This window comes from Typopeltis vanoorti, chromosome 2, assembly GCF_054136105.1.
Source record: "Typopeltis vanoorti isolate ZY-2024b chromosome 2, IOZ_Tvanoo_1.0, whole genome shotgun sequence".
NCBI classification, from domain to species: domain Eukaryota; kingdom Metazoa; phylum Arthropoda; class Arachnida; order Uropygi; family Thelyphonidae; genus Typopeltis; species Typopeltis vanoorti.
Window position 1 is genome coordinate 181,256,295 of NC_143550.1, and position 19,893 is coordinate 181,276,187.

Below are 19,893 nucleotides of genomic sequence, written 5' to 3' on the forward strand. Positions count from 1 at the left end.
TAGGGATCTATATTATAGTGATATAGTGATATTATAGATAGATATTATAGTGTCAAATACACATAAAAATGTTTTTTTTTCTGTGTGCATTCACTTGAAGGGTTGTGTGGAGAATTTTCCTTCTGTAAAAAGACCTCAAAATGGAAATATAGATATATAAATACATCTTAAAAACATCCCATCCAGATATACTTCTTACATCACCCAAACACTTGCAAGTCGGTGTTCTCTGGGCACACGGTTCCAGAATTCATCAATCACCTTAATAATATTAACAAATATCAACCCTGTAAGGACTGAGTAATGATGAAATTCATGTCAGTAATTTTTAGGAGTTTTATGTTTTGTGGGATGAACTTGAGAGAAAAGCAAGAACTACTGCTCTACAGCTTCTGATGTGTTTAAATATTATCATATAAAAATGAATACTACTGTATTAATCTGCAACCACTTTTGGACTATTTAAATAATAAGTTATATATTTATGCTTTTTAGATGAGTATTTATAATAACAGCTTTTACGAATCGGAGTGGGAAGACAGTAATGACTAGAATAAAAAACAGAAACATGGCATAACAATAACCAAAGAATTTATTCAAATTTCGAGAACGAAGGCGTTAAATTTTATTTGAAGTCTTTAGAATGAGGAAAACTTCCTGTGAGAAAGGAACTCATCACTTCTCATTCACTTCAGTGTCCATGGCGACTAGTCTGTCACGAACAGTTAATGAACGTTTAAAAATTGTCTCCAAACATGCAAATATGATCAACGATCTCCAGGACCTCCCATCATCATCATACCTCCTGGTAGTGTCCAGGGACCACCTGGCTGTGATTGAGACCCAGGTCCTTGTGGCTGACCAAATGGTGGTTGTGGACCAGATCCTGAAGGCTGACCATGAGGTTGTGTACCTGTTCCCTGAGGTTGGCCAAAAGTTTGTGGGGATCCTGCATGTGGCTGACTGCCTTGCCCTGGTGCTTGTCCACCAGGCTGAAAGCCAGGCCCTCTTCCACTAGGTTGATAACCAGATCCTTGTGTTCCTGGTCTGCTAGGCTGGTAACCAGGTCCTTGTGGTCCCCCATGTGTACCTGATTGTTGTCCACCTGGAAGAAATCCAGGTCCTCCTCCACTAGGTTGGGAACTTGGTCCTTGTGGCCCACCTACCTGAAATCCAGGACTTTGTGGTCCACCATGTGTCCCTGGACCTTGTGGCCTACCAGGCTGAATTCCAGGACCATGTGGTCCACCACTCTGTGCACCTGGACCTTGTCTACCTGGTCCTCCATGTATCCCTGACCCACTGGGTTGGTAACCTGGTCCTTGAGGTCCACTAGGTTGGTAACTTGGTCCTCGAGGTCCACTAGGTTGGTATCCTGGTCCTTGAGGTCCTCCATGTGTCCCTGGTCCACTAGGTTGAGAACCTGGTCCTTGAGGTCTTCCATGTGTTCCTGGTCCTTGAGGTCCACTAGGTTGGTAACTTGGTCCTTGAGGTCCTCCATGTGTACCTGGTCCACTAGGTTGAAAACCTGGTCCTTGAGGTCTTCCATGTGTTCCTGGTCCTTGAGGTCCACTAGGTTGGTAACTTGGTCCTTGAGGTCCACTAGGTTGATATCCTGGTCCTTGAGGTCCTCCATGTGTACCTGGTCCACTAGGTTGGTAACTTGGTCCTTGAGGTCTTCCAGGTGTTCCTGGTCCACTAGGTTGAGAACCTGGTCCTTGAGGTCTTCCATGTGTTCCTGGTCCTTGAGGTCCACTAGGTTGGTAACCTGGTCCTTGAGGTCCACTAGGTTGGTAATTTGGTCCTTGAGGTCCTCCATGTGTCCCTGGTCCACTAGGTTGAGAACCTGGTCCTTGAGGTCTTCCATGTGTTCCTGGTCCTTGAAGTCCACTAGGCTGGTAACCTGGTCCTTGAGGCCCACTAGGTTGGTAACCTGGTCCTTGAGGTCCTCCATGTGTGCCTGACCCACTAGGTTGAGAACCTGGTCCTTGAGGTCCTCCATGTGTCCCTGGTCCACTAGGTTGGGAACCTGGTCGTCCACTAGTTTGGTGACCTGGTCCTTGAGGCCCACTAGGTTGGTAAGCTGGTCCTTGAGGCCCTCCAGGTTGGTAACCTGACCCCTGAGGTCCACCTGGCTGGAATCCTGGCCCTTGTCCACTGGGCCCCTGAGGCTGACCATATGGCTGTTGTGGTCCTGTTCCTTGAATCTGAGGTCTAACATAAGGTTGCCTTGGCCCTTGTGCTCCTTTATACTGTCCCTGAGGATGCAGTCCACCAACAATTCCTCGACCAGGCTGAAAAGCACCTGAAACTGGCTGTTGGTCCAAAGTATTTCCAATTTCAGCATTGAGATAATAATAATTAGGAGCAGATTCACAGTCTGCACTGTACCAGTAATCACAGCCCAGGATCTGCTGATTAAAAATTGTGCCTTCTCCACAGAGGAAGCTTTCTTTTCTTCCAAGATGACAAACATGATACACCTGTAGAAGATAAAGAAGAACCATCATTACGATTTATGCAAGACGGATTAGCTTCGCATAGCTGAACATTTCGTATTCAAACCACAAAAAATAATTGACATATTTACATGACAGGCATATTTACCTGACATCTTGTGTCAACATCAGCATACAACCCTGAGTATGGTTGATCAGTGCATTTAAATCCTGTTGTCGGAATTTCGTGGTAGTTAGGATAATCAACGCCTGCTGTTCCTCTAATTGCACCTGCTTGCCATCCTCCATGATCGCCACCATGATCTCCATGTGAATGACCTCCTCTATAGCTCCCATCATCATGTTGTCCTACACGATAACTTCCATCATCATGGTCCCCCACACGATAGCTTCCATCGTCGTGTTTATCTCCAGGATAGCTTCCATCATCTTTCCATCTTTTAACCTGCAAACAGAAAACACTTGGAGATAAGGTACTTTCAACGCCATGGAGACTCTTTGGCGAATTATAAATGAGTAATAAATGTTAATAGAGTAATAAAAGTATGCCTAGCAGCAAGTTTTACGTTACGAGCTCATGAGTCGATAGACCATATATAGTAAAATACGATGTGTACGATATTACAGTATGTTTTTTTTTTGTTTTTTTTTTTGTAACATACCTTGCTAATTTAAATTTAATTACATTCTCAAACATTTTGCATCTGCAATTGCAGTTAAACCACTGGTGAAAGATATGATAAAAGAATCAAATGATATAATTTAGCGATCGTTTCAATAACACTGACAAATACTCATCTAACAGATAAAGAAACTGAATTTTTAGTTAAATGTTTACTGAAAGGGAAAAAAGTGGATTGTGATCTTTTTGATTAGTGTCACTGGCTACTTATGTAGCCAGAATAACTTCAGCCAAAGACGTAAATTTGAATAACTACGGAATGTACAATTTTTGAAATGACGAAGTTGTTCTAAACATGAGCGGCAGCGATGAACGAAGAGGAAAGGAAATGTATTCTGCCTGAAGCTGAATGAAAATAGATGGAGACGTGTGTTCACAAATATGGAGAACAGTAAGAAGTGTTGATGGCAATTCTAATGATTCGTGACCAAGGAAATATCTGTACAAAATGCCCGAAGAAGCACAAACTGAACTCCAGTGTAAAGATATAGGATTGGATCGGTGAAATCTATCGTTAATCTAACTGTTCTCTTCTTCACTAGTGAATATTTATACACACTCACAGATACACAACTCCGAATGTGAGGAATATTCATTGGCGCGTGGGTTTGCAATTTGAAAATGCTTCTTATTTGATCGGGAGTAAAGTAATGTCTAGAGCAAAAGGGAAGACAGTTTTAGATGATGCAAATAACAATACAGTTGCCGAGCTTAAAAATATCTCAAAGCTTTGAAATCATATCTGTTTTCGAGATTTAGATTTTGATATTATCCAAGGTAAGAGCGAAGGGAAAAAATTGTGAGAAATAAAAACGACAGAATTAAATTTGCTAGCAGTCGACAGTAGAACTCATGCTATTTCAGAAAATAATATACGTAGTGCTAGGGTTAGGACCACACGGTGACTGGCTTTTGTACTCTTTTTCCCAAAACGCCAATTAAAATCACTGACAGCCTTAGGCCAACCGCCAGCGATTGGCAAAGGGTGTAGCCTGGCTACCTGCCAGCCTTTAAAAGTTATTTTGGCCTAAACGGACTCATCTACTCCCTTCAGGAATAAAAGGTATTAATAAATAGCATTGATATTATCAGATCTTCATTGAAAAATTGTTTGACGATCGGTATATATAGTTTCAATACTTTCAATCTGGAAAATTTCTTCATTTGGCTTTCGCTTTTTTGACGAATAAGCAATACCGATGTGCATTATAAAAATTATGGATTGTTTTGCAGACAGTGAAAGTCATTAATATATACAGAAATATAAAGAATGGAGAAAAATTGAGGAAAGAATAGAATTGTTCTTGTTCTTTCAACCTTGAAATTAAATGCGAGGTTCGAAGATATCGATATTAACTTCACTGAAAAAATAGTAATAATACTGTTCTTGTCGTACTTCGATTTGCCCAGTGGATAGTTTTCCCGCTAATCAAAGACTAGGTGATCGATTCGAATCCTAGATGGATGTTTGAAAATGTCATTAGGGTTCAATACGAACGTGATCATCCAGTGTGAGACTATTTGATATTTGAAAAAAGACACTATTTTCTTCAGTTACATTTAGATATTTTAGTATCAGGAGTGGCTTGAAATATGTCTTTACTTTAAGTAAATATAAAGATGGATTATGTATTAGTGAACAGTAAATGGGGCGCAGGGTTCTAACCTGTTGGTGGTATCGAGTGCACTCCAGCATTGAGTCCTTGGACCCTATTGAGGTTTCACGTAATAATAGTTAACCTGCCTTATATGCATTATATTTCTAATCTTCCGTCGAGAGATAGAACAAAAATTAAAAGGATAGAACACCGAAAACCTAAGATGTGAGGAATGTTGATGTCGAATCTATTCAGATAATTCTAAGGTAATTTACCAAAAGTTCTGATTATTCTTCCTAAGAATGCCAAAAGCAATATCCGCAGCTTTATTTTAATATTGAAAGCGAGACATTGAACGCTATGATGTAAGTATATCTTTCCCCGTCTTCACTTACATATGAGTCCCACTGGCGTGTTAAGGCCAAGTAAGTTTGGCGTCCTAAAAACTTAATTTAGCCCAGGATGTTCTGTTTGGCAATGTTATGTTCTTTAGTCGGTTGGTCTGTTCTCATACGTACAGACATCCGTCACATTCTCATGAAATGTGTTTCCCAGCAGTGCGGTCACGAGAATGAGTTGCGACATTTGCCAGTCAGGTTTTAAAGTTGTAAAAATTCTTCGCATCCTTTCTACGATCAGAATTTTTATAAAGGATTTTTAACCGAAGGTAGGTAAATGGGTCTCATATAGAGATATAGTGGTTTACCTGCTGAAAATTCCCGTCTTTCATCTCACAATAAGCAAACATAATAAACATCGTCTCATAGCCTTATTACTGTATCCTTAATTGCAGTTCACTTAACTCAACCTAATCCGTTTGAGAATGGTACGAATGAATAGAAACTTTCAAAAGAAAACTGGAACTTGCTGTTCGTAGCGACCACAGAGGAATGTAGTGAAAATGTAGTCAGCATGTTAACAATACATAACTTCATTTAGAACAGGGAAATACTCCATCTCTCAATAATCAACTGCGGAAAGCTACTAGCACGCGCCTCGAGTTCATAGACCAAGTCCCACTATTAAATCTAAAGAGATGAATAACACTTCATAAACAACCTGGCAAAATAGATAACGACAGCACACCAAGCTGCTATCTTTTCAACGCCACGCTCAAACACCAACCACCTCCAAGAAGAAATCAAGATTTCTCTCATTTTCCTTGTGAGTGGTAGTTAGCCAGTTTTGTTAGAAATTACCATTATATGAGTGAATATTTCGATAGCGGAAATCTGTCTTTACTGAGATTACCAATAATTCCAAATACGAACATCATACGAGAATGGAATTAATGATGCTCTGTTGAAGATACCTCTGCAGGACTATTTTTCCGCTATATTCCACTCCCCTTCTTCAACTCATTTGTCCCTTAGAAGGGGGGTAGAACAGTTTGCTTGTTTTGAGGGATGATAAACCCGACTTCCCGGGGGGGGGGGCTACCTTTGAAACTAACGCACCATTTGATTGAAAAAACCGATAAAAGTTCATAGACAGGATTCAAACCTTGATGTTTTCAAGTGATTGTTCATACTAGCTGAGCTATGGAGAGTTCATATGCCGCTCCTATATAAGCGGTATTTTGCTACCACTAAATGCAAGAAAATATGTAAAATTAAAAATAAAAATGGTGTTTTTATGGCTGATATGCACTTTTGCCATTTTTTTGTTGTCCTTCATACTTACCTCTCCTAGGGTATCATCTTACTTAATGGGATACGACAGCCTTGTGTCTGTGTATCTGTAGTAAGGTTTTTGATCTAATAATGCTAAAACGAAAAAAAAAAAAAAAAAAAAAAAAACGTTGTAGGTCCGGTTTTTTAGTCCGGTGTATCCCACTTCTTTTAAATTTATTTTAAAAGAACTCTGTGCCTAGTGTCAAAAGCGTGAGAAACAAGGCCAGTCGGATTTCAAACATGTAATATATATTCTTGATGTTCTTTAGTTTTAATGACGGCAGAACGGTCATTCTGTCCAAAATAGCAAAGATGACATGAGCAGGATACTTGATAGATACCTGGTAAGGAAAGAGGTGGTAACATACCCTTCGTAGATGGTAGGAAGGAAAACAGCTCCCGAGCTGCTGTGAAGGAAGTGCATAGATTGAATTTAAAGGATCCTTGCTATTCGTTCCGAGGTTCCTATAAGCAGTGGCGACTCGTGGATTGAAATCGTGGGGGGGGGGGGGTGGGGTTGAAATTGTGCAACTTTCGAAATATACATACACACTGTAAGTGCAGTGTATACGTGTTTGGATAAAATATCAAAATTATGGTAAAAATTAAAAAAAAATTAAACATGAAAAAATATTGTTTATTAGCGATAAAATTATACAGTTTGATATAATTCAAAATTACTTCAAAATAAAATATATTCTTGTTTTGTTTCATGAAAAAATTATTGTTATTATGGATAAAATTATACAGTGTAGTATAATTCAAAATTACTTAAAAATAAAATCCATTATCATAACCCCAATAATGTTCTAAAATAAAAACTATAACAAATGTTTTGTCTTTAATTATAATGTCGAAATATTTAAAGAGACGGAGTAAACACGATAAGCACTACGAACACTCGACTACTGGCGCAAACTGCATATAAACAACAGTGGAACTGCGCGACGGACAGTGTCGCATTACACTAATAACTCGCATCTCACTATGGCATGCATATGTTTGCACGGTAGCAATATATGACACTGTGGTAAATACAGTGCTGCTAGCGTCCTTCTCCCTCCTAAATGCTACAAGATGGATTTTTATTATCTTTTATACAAAATAAGAGAATTGTATAGGATTGCTGATGATAAAATTAAATATTACAAGCAAATATAAATAAAATAAAAAAAATCAGCTAACGCCTTTTTTTTTGGGAGTAGGCGAGGCCTTTATACCCTATCTAGCTTTTGGAGACGGAGTGGGCAGGTCAATCTCCACCGGTAGCCAATCAGAGATAGCTAGCCCATGTCTATCACTAATTATAGCAGCCACCGATGAAGAGGCTGGCAAACAAGTGCTACCATCTCTTGGTGTCTAACTCTCACAAGATATGTTATTGTCTGTAATAATGTGTGTACTACGGTCGATTTTCTTGAGTTTACGGGATAAAAAACCCGAGTTTTCGGGAGGAAAAACCCGCTTCCCCGTACCAGAGATCGACTAACTCGGGAATCGGTCGAAGAAAGGCTTAGAAAAAGTTCCTTCAGTCGGCGACTAGACTTGAACTAAAGTCTGACTTCGAGTGACCAAGCGCAGAAGACGCAAGCGCCATTTCCACTGAGCTACACAGGCCTATAAATATATTTATATATCGAGAAAAATTGGGGGTGCTACAGTTCCGCAGTGCCTATGCACGAGTCACCCCTGCCTATAAAGTAGGATAATAAAATTCTTTTCACATCTGATTATAGGCTGGTAGAAGAAGGATAATCATCGATAATTTTTTGAGTGGTAGTTTTGTTTACACGGCACAGAGTTCGTTGGAACCAGACGAAACTTCTTCATTCAGCAAGTTCAAATTCCACCATCTATTCCTTGAAACATGTGAAACGCTACGAAGTCGTCAGAACCTGAACCGATCAGACTGTGTGCCAATACCCAAAGGGAAGTGATCGCTATTAATTGTTAATAATTTTTTTTTAATCTATAATTATTTTAAATCATTTTTTATCTATGCCACTTTCCAGAATTGTTCCTTTCTACTCTAATAGTGTAACATCACATACTTCGGCTGCGACCGAGACAACAGCTAATATGCGCGTGATTTCTAACTCATTCTTACGATATACATGTTTTGAATGCAGCTAATGGTGTCTCTCCCTGACGACGTCTACGTAACGTTGGATGAAATATATTGGAGTTTTTGAATAAAGCTTTGTTCTTTAAAATTTTTGTTACAATGTGTAACTAAAATTATATTGGTTCAGTGAATTATTTGGAAAACAGGATGTTAAAAATGAGCAATCTCTTTGATGGTCGAAACTCATTTTCTGAACAGAAAACAAAATTTCTTCGATAAATAAAAATGCATTCTTTTATTTGTATTTTTTTAAAATGATTTCGTTATTAAAATTATTTTCTCAAATCAGGAATTGATTTTTGACTTACTCTAGAAGTGAACGAACCTTGCAGCAAGCCTGAAAAATAAAAATCAATACATCACATAACAGAAACAGAAAAATAATAATTTTTGCAAATCATTTTAAAATAAATGAATAATTATTCATTTATTTTAAAATGATTGATTATAATCAAAAATTTGATTATAATCAAAACTGCCAACTGATTACCTTAGAAATATTTTTCTTCAGAGGGCAGAAGGAGGTAAAGTGCTCAGAAATATTTATCTGAAATTCTAAGATTTTATGGTTTAGAAACAATTATTCATTTAGCTGAAACTATTAAGGAAGAGGGTCTCTTCCCCCTCCCTGTGTGTGTGTGTGTGTGTGTTCAACTTTTTTCTTCTAATTTTCTCATCCTTTTCTAGCGTCGAATTCCTACTTCCCAAGAAAACTTAATCGTTTTTTTTTCATTTCTCCTAAACAGACTTACATAACTTTACTTCAGAAAAGAACCTACTAATTTAAAGCAAGTTTGCTGTCAAACAGCGAATTATCTCCGTATCAGCATCCTTGAATTTGCATATTAATATACAACTAATGTATAATCCCTCTATAGAAGGATTGTAATACGCAAGTAATGCCAACAAGCGTTCTTTTATAGATAGCCTGTTAAAGTATTTCGGGTTTTTTATTTGTAATTTTCTTCAGTCAGCGTTTATGAGTAAGTAAAATGGATCCACTAAATTAAAAAAAAAAAATTGGAGTGGGCAAACTATTTAGGAAACTGGCTCGTGCATTTATCTAGTAATTAAATTAGTTGAATGAGACAATATTTCTGAGCATCTAAAATGCGTCAAACTTTTGAAGCGAAAAAGATGGGAAACGAACGGTGTGGGAAAATGTTAAAGATTATTGGAAAAACTGGGGTTTTTATTCCAGTAAGGGGAGAAAAAAAATCGGCCTTAGAATTCACATAGTTTCGGACAACAAGATACCACTTAGAATTTAGGAATAAAAGAAGGTTGCAGTTGTGGCCTGCACTCTCTTCCCGTTGTATTGAAATTGTAGATAGCCCTGAATTGACCTTAACTACAAAAATTTAGAGATAAAAGAATTCCACATACTCCCGTTAGGAATAAAAAGAGTTCGGTTTTTTATTTTAGAATTTCTGTTTTTTCTGCATTCACTCATGCTGACAAAGGCAAGGACTACAAATGTGTATTACTGACTGCGTTTCGAAAATATCACGTCCAATGCAGTTACTTACAACCTGCTCCTGAATCTAATTGAAATGCTGACCTGATCATTATGTGAGTAACAGAAACTAATCTCTAAGACGCGCATTCAGACGTTAAAAAGATAAATGCTTGTCACTTGTCTAGAGAAGATAGCGTCACAACGGTATTCCAAGGTCCATCTATTAAAAAGATAAACACAAAAGTTGTTTTAAAATTCTACGCATGTGTAGAGCAATTGATAAAAAAAATTCCAGGAACTCTGCAGCATTTGGCAGCACAGTGTGTGACCCAGATTACTCAAGTGAAGATGTTCCTAGTAAAGACAAGGAATTCCCAGAAATTCACTGTTCAGTTATTCACGGATATTTCCTTCATTACTAATAGACTTCAAAATGTTGCTGCTAGCTCGAACAGCAGCAGGAGATACAATATATAAAATATACATTTTATGGGGTTTCTGTCTTTGACTTTTTTATTTTACTGTTTATTAAAATTCATTAACGTGAAATTTTGCTATAAAGCGTGGAGGTGGTCTCACACCGGGAGATGACATTTATCTCCCTTTAAAGACAATCACAAAAAATAAAAAAAAAACCATGTCCACAGCGGATTGGAGCCCACTATGTTGTCGGTGAGCGGGTACGCTAAATACTCGACCAACCAAGCCGCATATTTTTAAAAGCAATACATTAAGATTAAAATCCATTATATTAAAATAATTAATAATTAATAAGAGATCATTTGTTCAAAGGAAAAACGGTGATATGAAAACAAAAATATAAAATGAAAAAAAAATTAATTTTAAATAAAAAAATAATTTAATACATACCGAGGACGACTATCCACTGGATGGCGTGTCGCATTGTTGCTTATATCTTTTGCTAGAAAAGAACGCAAACAACTGTGAGTACTTTTCTTAATTAATTGCTTGAGATGTTTGCAAAATTTTAATGTCGCAGTGAATTTTTTATGTTAATATCAGAAGGTGTTTCGAATGGCGTTTATATCTTAATAAATATAAATAATATCTGGGATCGTCAACACCCTAACATAAAATTCACATATGAACTGGAATGTAATATCTCACTTCCATTTCTATATTTCGAAAGCTTACACTCACACTGACAGGTATCTACATGGCTTATCCCAACATATCTCAAAAACTGGATATTATTTTCACACCAGGAGCAAGAGCCCGCCGACTTGTTACCAACTTAATTATTAAAAAAAAAACACTTTCCTTCAAACTGGTTATTACAACCACACCATCTCCAGACTACTCTACTCGACAGACATGAGACCTAAAAAATTTCTAACGACGAAGAAGAAAACAGAGGCTTCACCACGCTTCCATATATTAACTCTGTTTCAATAAAACTGGCAAAAATATTTAACGAATAGCAAAATCAAAGTGATATTTACTCCCTTTATCAAGATGAGATCATTTCTCCGATCCAGAAAACCGGCATAGCCCACTTCACTCTCCGGGTGTTTATAGGCTATGGGATGATTGCTGGTTACCTTATTATGGAGAGACAGAAAAATAAATTGATCAACGTATTGAAGAACACGTTCGAGATATTGTGTACCATAGGGGTGAAGCCTCAGCTTTCTCATCACACGTGCTCTCTTCAGCTGACCTCCACAAGATGCTTCGCAAATCGGTGTGATATTTCAATGAGACATTGAAATATCACACCGTTGCTATGATACAACGGAGAAACAAATCTGGGAGTCTTTGGAAATAACATTAGATCCCAAACATCTAAATATTAACCCAAGTATCAACTCTGAATACATCCTAGCCAAACACATGCACGCGAATGCGTAAACACCCACAACCTACTGAACAATTCAAGGTACAATTAGAAATATATTAAAATAACATCAGTCTCTTCTATAGCTAAATGGTTGCCATCTTTGTTGCTTTGAGGATGAAATGTCGTGTTGTCAAAATAAATCTTATCTGATTCAGGTGTTTTGTGCTGCACCAAATGTTTTCTGAAACGTATCCCTTCGATTTTTTTTATAAACTGCAAATTTTCGATCGATTCACAGGTGGCTTTATTATCTGTTTAAAGATTTTAATATATTTGAATAATTTTCACTGAAATGATTGGGTTAATTTCTCATCTAGCTTAATTATTTCTGACAGATTCTCATAATTTCTATACTAGAGTGATAGCAGAGATGGATTAGAGGAATTTGACAGGATTCTACATGAGAGATTGTTATACAAACTCGAAAGGATGGTTATGAAAAATTAACTTGGAATTTGGATTCGAGAGTGGCGAAAGTGGTGCATGGTGGAACTGAGTCTAAGGGAAGTAAAGTGACCAGTGGGGATCAACAGGGTTCTGTGGGCCTCCACTGTTCGCCCACCTTGGATCACTGCTATTCAACTTGTATTTTAATGATATCGTGGGCGGTCTAGAAGGGATGACATGATACAAAATTGGGGAGAGTGTTAAGGAAAGCATTTGATACAGAATCCCTGAAGTCTGATTGAACTGATTTCTATAAGAAAATGACAGTAAAGCTGTGCCAAGTGTCGGGTTGAGTTTTGAAATAAAGACATTGCAGGCTAGTAGTTGTGATTGTCTGGAATGACATTCGAAATAGCTAATGCTATGAGGCCATAGCGTTAGCTACTGTAAAGTGCAAGTGGTCTTCGGGAAGGTTTGCTAGTTTTGTCAGATGAAAAAGCCGAGTTTCCTGTAGGAAAATCCTATGACGCCAGATAAGTCACCTTCAGATGAGAAACCTTTATGAAGGGGTTATTTGTGTCCTAGATGGACTTTTGGACCCACGTTTTTCCAGCCGGAGAATATCATCGATATCGACTGAGTCACAGACTCACGTTATAGATAAAGTATTGCATGGATAGGAATTTTCTTCAATTGGTGATGAAACGAGAGACCTGCTGTTTCTTGTTTCATCTGCCAAATCTGCTTATGATTTGGACAGGAAGAGAGATCATCTTTAATTCATCTTTGAAAACATATCGTTAATGTGATAAAATCTTCATTTCTGTTCACTGCACCGTTTAAGTAAATTAAAGATGCCAAGAAATTATATTTTTGGTTAAATCCTTTATCAAAATCAAGTTTGCGCGTGAAGTAACTTCATGATTGGGCATCTCGTGTATAGAGGCTAATGACTTCACATCAATTGCCTTAGTATTCAATAATGCAACGCACATGTCCCTTCAGACATGTATAATGCTCTGCATTATTGGAAGGGCCCCTACCCAGACAGGTTTCGACCTTTATTGAGGTCCGTAATGATATGAGTTTTGCATTGTGGGATACTAAGGCAAGTGATGTGAAATCATTAGCCTCTACATAACAAGTAGTCCAGTCGTGAAAATACCTTACGAGCAAACTTTGTTTGTTTACACTTGGATAAAGGATTAAACCAGGGATATAATTTCTTGTCATCTTTAATTTATTGTATAACCAAGTGAAAAAACTCTGCATTGTTGAAGAGAACAAGAAGAAGAAGAAGAAGAAAGAAGTAAGGTTGCATTTGGACTACTGCGCAAAAGATGGTCACCTGAATCCCAAGGGAGGCAGTCGAAAAGATTCAGCTGGAGTTAGCTTCCCTCTCTCTCTCTCTCTCTGATATGTTTTCCCATATGAGCATAAAATTTATGACATAAATGAAATAATTTGTTTTAATTCAGTGAAACATCATGTCCAAGAGATGGCAGCACAATACATTAATTGTAATTTTGCCTTCCTTAACCATGAAAAGAACTGAATGCTGAACCTGGACTCTTGAAAACTTGAGATGTTATGTCCGAACGAAAAAAAAATAAAAAAATTTTTAAAAAATAAATATGAATATAAACACTAAAAAATTACAAACTTGTAAATTTTAAATTAAAATTTTGAGCGGCAAACGTTTTTTTTTTTAATTTTATGTATTATAGAAGAAAAAATATTAAGAATTATGTCTCAAGAAAACAGCCTTTATTTTATTGCTTCAGAACAATTTTATAAAAGCACATTATTTAGACGGTATTCATTTTTTGTTTTTACTAAATCTGTGGCTTGCGTTTCTGTAACATTATTAATTTTTTTCATCTCATGATGGGCAGACATTGCGTAAATATATTTCTTAATTAAATTAAAGAAATGAATTTTTATGTGAAGCTTTATGTGAATTATAAGCCTGTAAGCTTATAATGCACTACTGTAACAATGGATTTTTGTATTATGGATAACATAATTCAGAAACCCTACTCTAGAGACAAAACATGAAGCATTTCGAGTTTCACTGCCCCTTGTTAGCGGGGTAGTTATCTCGCGTTCTGGATGACAAAATTCAGCTAACATCTTTCATCTACCATCATTTAGCTACATTCGCAAACACTCACGCACATTTACAGCCTGTTGGTTTAAATGAAATAACTTTAACTGCGCTAACCAGGCCAGCAATTCAAAAAAGTGAGTCAGTGATATTCAAATTTCAATTTCCAATATCGCATTTTTGTGAAGTGACGCTGAGTCAGGCCACTTAATGTTTCTTGAAGAAACCTCTTAACGTTAAATATTCTGACATTCCTTCTCTGAGCAGAAGCAAATCACAGGAAATTGATTAACAGAAATGTTCGGAATATCAGTTAGATTAATGAAGAGTATTCTCGCCAAGATAGTAGGACTTCATTCCTTATATACTGAGAAAGAGAAATCCTTATTTTCGTGAGGTGTTGAGAAAGGTGGGGATTCCGGGAGATGGGTTATATCTCAAATGACGAGACACACAAAAGTTGAAATTTCATCTTGTCTGGGGATTTGAGGGTTATTAAAAATAATACTGGGGAAAATGGTTTTTTTTTTTGTGGGAAATAAGACAGAACTGGGTTTTACTATCATTGAAGTTGACAAGGTTATCTGAGCCCCATCGGAGGGTATTTTGGGGGTCTTCGTTAAAGGAAGTTGTGGTTGATATTCTGTGAGTTGGAGTGAGTTTTGTAGGGTAAAGTTTTTCAAATGAAAGGGAGGAGTGAAATGTGTTGTCAACTGCAACTGTGTATTGGGTTGGAAGTCAACTGAAGTAGGTCATTGATGTATAGAAGGAAGAGGGTCAGTGAGAAAACTGAACCTTGTGGGACCCCAGCATTAGTTGGATAGTGAGAGGATAGGGAGCCATCTACCATTACACATAGTGTACGTCCAGATAGGAAGCTGGCAATCCATCTGCAGAAGTCCTGAGACAGTCCAAATGATGGAGATTTGCTTAGTAAGCCTTTATGCAAGACCCGGTCAAAGGCTTTAGAGATAGCGAGTGCAACTACTTTGGATTCTCCAAATTTTTCCATGGTATATGTCTAGAGATGGGTGACATTTGAGAACAGGTCACTTGTTGATCGGCATCGGCGGAATTCATATTGGTGGTCGCTTAATAGCTGGGTACCTTCAAGTAGAGTAGTAGTAGTTGAGAATTGATGGTTTTCTCTATCACTTTAGATAGGATTAAGGTGAGTGAGATAGGGCGGTTGTTAGATGGCAGCGATTTGTCTCCCTTTTTGGGAATGGGTTGAATATAGGCCAATTTCCAGGGTTTGGGATATATAGTGGAGTAAGATAGTGTTTACAGACGGCATAGGATAGGAGTCAGTTCTACTGCACAGACCTTCATGACAATTGGAGGAATGCCATCAGGGCCAGGGGCTGTTTTTTGTGCCTAATTTTGCAATAGGTTTATGATCTCTTTCTGCCAAAAAGATACAGGGGCATTGTATGTTGGGCAGTTGGAATGATTGAGGCATTTGCATTTTCTGTTGTGCGTGCATTGCAGGCAAAGTCTGAAGCCAGGAGATTAGCTTTTTCTGTGGGTGATGTTGCAATTGAGCCATCTGGGTTTGATAGGTGTGGGAGTAGTGTAGGGCAAAAGTTGCGACCAATTGCTTTGGCGAGAGACCAAAAGGCATGGCTGCCGCTAGGACAGGCTGCAAGTTTTCTGCTTTTTTCCTGTTCAAATTCTGTTTTGGAATCATTGATGATTTTTTGCATCTGTTTAGGGTTTCAGCATAGGCGCTGAAGGAGGACGGAGTTCTTCATTTGAGCCAGTTGTGGTATGCCTGGTTTTTCATAAGTACATAAGCCTTGGCACATCTTTTGGAGAACCAGGGTTTGGACAGGAAACGGCAGTTCAGAATGGTGTTGGGAATGTATGTTATCATGCCAGTGAGGATTACTTTGGTGATGTGTTCGGTGCATATGAAAGTTTGGAATGGAAGACTGCAAACAATAGTCCAACCATGGGAATGAAGCATAGTAGTATCGTAGGTCGTCCCATTTGGCACAATTATAGTGCCAGACTACTCTTGTGCAGGTGTGACTGTGTAAGCGTTGTTGCATGGGGCTAGATTGTGGTCAGAATTACCCAGGGAGCTCACTACATTCACTGTATATTTGGAAGGGTCGTTGGTAAGGAAGATATCTAGGGTATTTAGGGAGTGATTTGGATTATATGGTATTCTGTTCGGCTTGCGAACTATTTGTGTAAGGTCGTTGGTGATGGCTAATATTTCATCGTCTCTGCCTGCAGGATCTGTACAACTGGAAGAGGAAAGCCAGTTGGTGTTATGGACATTAAAATCACCTAGGAGGATGATTTCACTATTAGGATAGTGGGACTGGAGAAAATCAACTTTTGAGGAGAGGAAATTTAAGAGCTCGGAGTGGTTGGTGGTATTGGGAGAGCGATAGAGACAGCAGATGCATTTTACTGAGTGGGGGAGGGATATTTTTAACCAAAGAAGGTCAAAGTTGGGCCATTCTAGGTTAGGTGCTCTCTGGCAGGGTATATCAGAGGATATATATGCGCGCGCACACGCACACACACCACCCTTTGGTCGAAAGGAGTTAAATAGTGAATAGTTTCGATGGTTGAGATGGTTGGTGCCGTGGGAAGGTGAAATTTGAGTTTCTCTTAAGAAGAGTAGGTGGGGTTTGGTTGATTGTAAATGATAGTGAACGCTATTAAGGTTGGAGTTGAGACCATGGATGTTGGTGCAGTGATTTGCAAGGGGCTGTGTTGCATGGCTTTGACCGCAAGGGTCTTGCATGTTCCCTATGCAATCCTGCATACTGGTCTTCTTGGTGTCTACTAGTGGCGTCACTTGGTTTTTGCACTAGTTTGGTTTGTTTGTAGTCTATGATCCAGCTGTTGTCTCCATTTTGGCGTTTCGAGTAGGTCTCGGGGATAAAATAATAAATAAAAAATAAAATAATAAAACTGATAAAATGATAAAAACAACAATCCCTTGTAGCTGCCCCTTGCGTTATAGATAGAATTCGAACTCAGATCAGAACTCTCTACTGATCCACAGAGCGCCTCGTTACTTTTACTGTCCTGCGGAGTCGCCCACGTTTCTTGAAATATCACTAACTTGAAATTTCACACACACAACTTAATTTTTCATTCATTTACCACTACTGGTTTTTTGGACGAAATCAAAGTGAAATGTATTTTAAACTGAATGATATAATCACGTAATCACAAGAAAGATATTTATTTAACCAAATATTTCGGTCTGGAAATAGCAGACCATCGTCGGTGGTATTACAAGAACAGTTGTAATATACAACTGTTAAAATATACTTATATAAAATTAAGTTATATAAAATATAACTGTTGTAATATACAACCGACGATGGTCTGCTATTTCCAGACCGAAATATTTGGTTAAATAAATATCTTTCTTGTGATTACGTGATTATATCATTCAGTCTTATGTCGCAAGTATCCTTAAAACAACAAATGTATTTTAAACATCTACTTGCATAGTGCTAGAATGTGAAAAAAAAAAAAAGCAAGCATTTAAAACGAGTACATGTAAATAAATAAATCCAACTTCGAATCTCAATATCGCCTCTTCTATAGCACACTGCAGAAGGGCAATAGTGAAAGAGCGAGGCCACGGGAATTCATTTACGTAATAGACTCTTCCTTTCACGGAGAACAAATTTCTGTCAAAATTATCGTTTTGGTTATTTTTTCCTTTTATTTTATTTATTTATTTTTTCATTAGTGTTCATATATAAGCACTAGAAATGTTATTGAAAGGTTAAACAGATGCTTCCTGGTTTTCGTCGCGATTGTTTTACTGTGATTGTCTATTTATAACCATATTACATAATGGATAGTTTCCTTGACAGACAGTAGGTGGCCTTGTGGTTGGCTATTATCTAGTCATCATTGGTAGTTGTTTGCATCGCTGATTCTTGTATAAAATCATCCATGCAAATAACCATATATATGAGAATTATGAAAATCGGTGGACATCCTGAATCCATTCCCTCAACATCGCTGAGATTGAATGCGTGCTTGTTAGATAAGAGGCTGTATTTTTTTATTCGAAGTTATTTGCACGTATTCGCGGATGTAGATGTGTGGATATTCTACTTTCCATTTTGCTGAATTGTGGGATTTAAAACACGAATTTCTACAGGAAAAACAAGTCCGCCTGTACTAAACATACACTCTAAAATTAACTAAAAAAAAAAAACCTAAATAAACTTCTGAGAGTCGGATGACTACCTTCGAACCTATAATGTCTATCTTTCGCGAACTTAAAAAAAAAAGTTACCGCGCAGCTGCAGAGGGATGTTTTAATTTTATTGTTATTTATTTCATTTCTGTCGATTGGCGTTGTGTTAGCTTAACCTTAAGAAATATCGCATTATCATCAGATGGAAATTTGTGCTTTGAACATCTCTCTACATTGACTTTTTGGGAATATCATTACAATGGAAGATGTATGGAAAATTTTATGTTAAACCTGGAATATTCCAACGCAATGACATAACGTCATTTACTTATTTTTAAGTTAACCTCAATTCCTAAAGAGAACCTATAATACCACACTAATGCATAATTTGCATTTAGGCTGAAGGTTAAACGACAAATATTAATCGTAATTTCGATAATATATGTAATTTACATTTTTTAGGATGCATGAAGCATTTTTTAAAAAGAATTATCAAAAGACCAGTCATCGTGTTATAAGAGAGTTAGGTACATATTCTGAAATTATAGATTTAAAGGAACAATAATTGTGAAAGTACATGTCGTAAAAATTGCATAGATCCTGTTTAAATATAATCTGTCTGTATATGATAAGTAGTAAAGTGAAAAACTATAATAATAATAATAATAACAACACCACCTCGTGTGAGAGTCTTTTAAATAACAGTTAAAAAATAGCATATTCAAGCCATAATAATCAAGGAAATGAATGAGTAACTATAATACTCAGCACCAGTAGCAGCTCGTGGCGTGAAATCGTGGGGGTGCTGCAATTTTCGAAATATACATATACACTTAAGTACAGTATATACGTGTTTGGATAAAATATCAAAATTATAATAAAAATTTAAAAAAAATGATAATAAACATGAAACAATATTGTTTATTATCGATAAAATTATACAGTTTAGTATAATTCAAAATTACTTAAAAATTACTATAAAAATGTTACGTATTTAATTGTAATGTTTAAGTAATTTCGAATTATACTAAACTGTATAATTTTATCGATAATAAACAATACTTTTTTTTATTGTGTTGAAAGTTAAGCACTAAGGCGAAAACTGCATATAAACAACAGTGGAACTGCGCGATGGACAGTGCCGCATTACGCCGATAGCTCGCATCTCACTATAACTTGCATATGCTTCCGCGCGTAGCAATGTGGCATTGTGGAAAACACAGTGCGGCTAGCGTTCTTCGTCCTCCTAAGTGCTACAAGATGGATTTTTATTATTCTTTTTTTTTAGAAAATAAGAGAATTTTATAGGATTGTTGATGATAAAATTAAATATTACAAGCAAATATAAATAAA

The 19,893-nt window shown here is 37.2% G+C and overlaps 1 protein-coding gene across 1 annotated transcript in view; it reads right to left on the reverse strand.

Moving 5' to 3' along the window:
- Positions 1-574: 574 nt before the first annotated feature.
- LOC150109707 (uncharacterized) overlaps positions 575-19,893 on the reverse strand; it is a 31,263-nt gene continuing 11,944 nt past the window's right edge. The window contains exons 2-5 of the mRNA XM_090409816.1: positions 10,867-10,918; positions 8,846-8,874; positions 2,608-2,904; positions 575-2,483 (exon numbers count right to left, since the gene is read on the reverse strand). Coding sequence (XP_090265942.1) covers positions 768-2,483; positions 2,608-2,904; positions 8,846-8,874; positions 10,867-10,900 — 2,076 coding nt within the window. The 5' untranslated portion in view covers positions 10,901-10,918 and the 3' untranslated portion in view covers positions 575-767. The remainder of the gene's footprint in view (positions 2,484-2,607; positions 2,905-8,845; positions 8,875-10,866; positions 10,919-19,893) is intronic.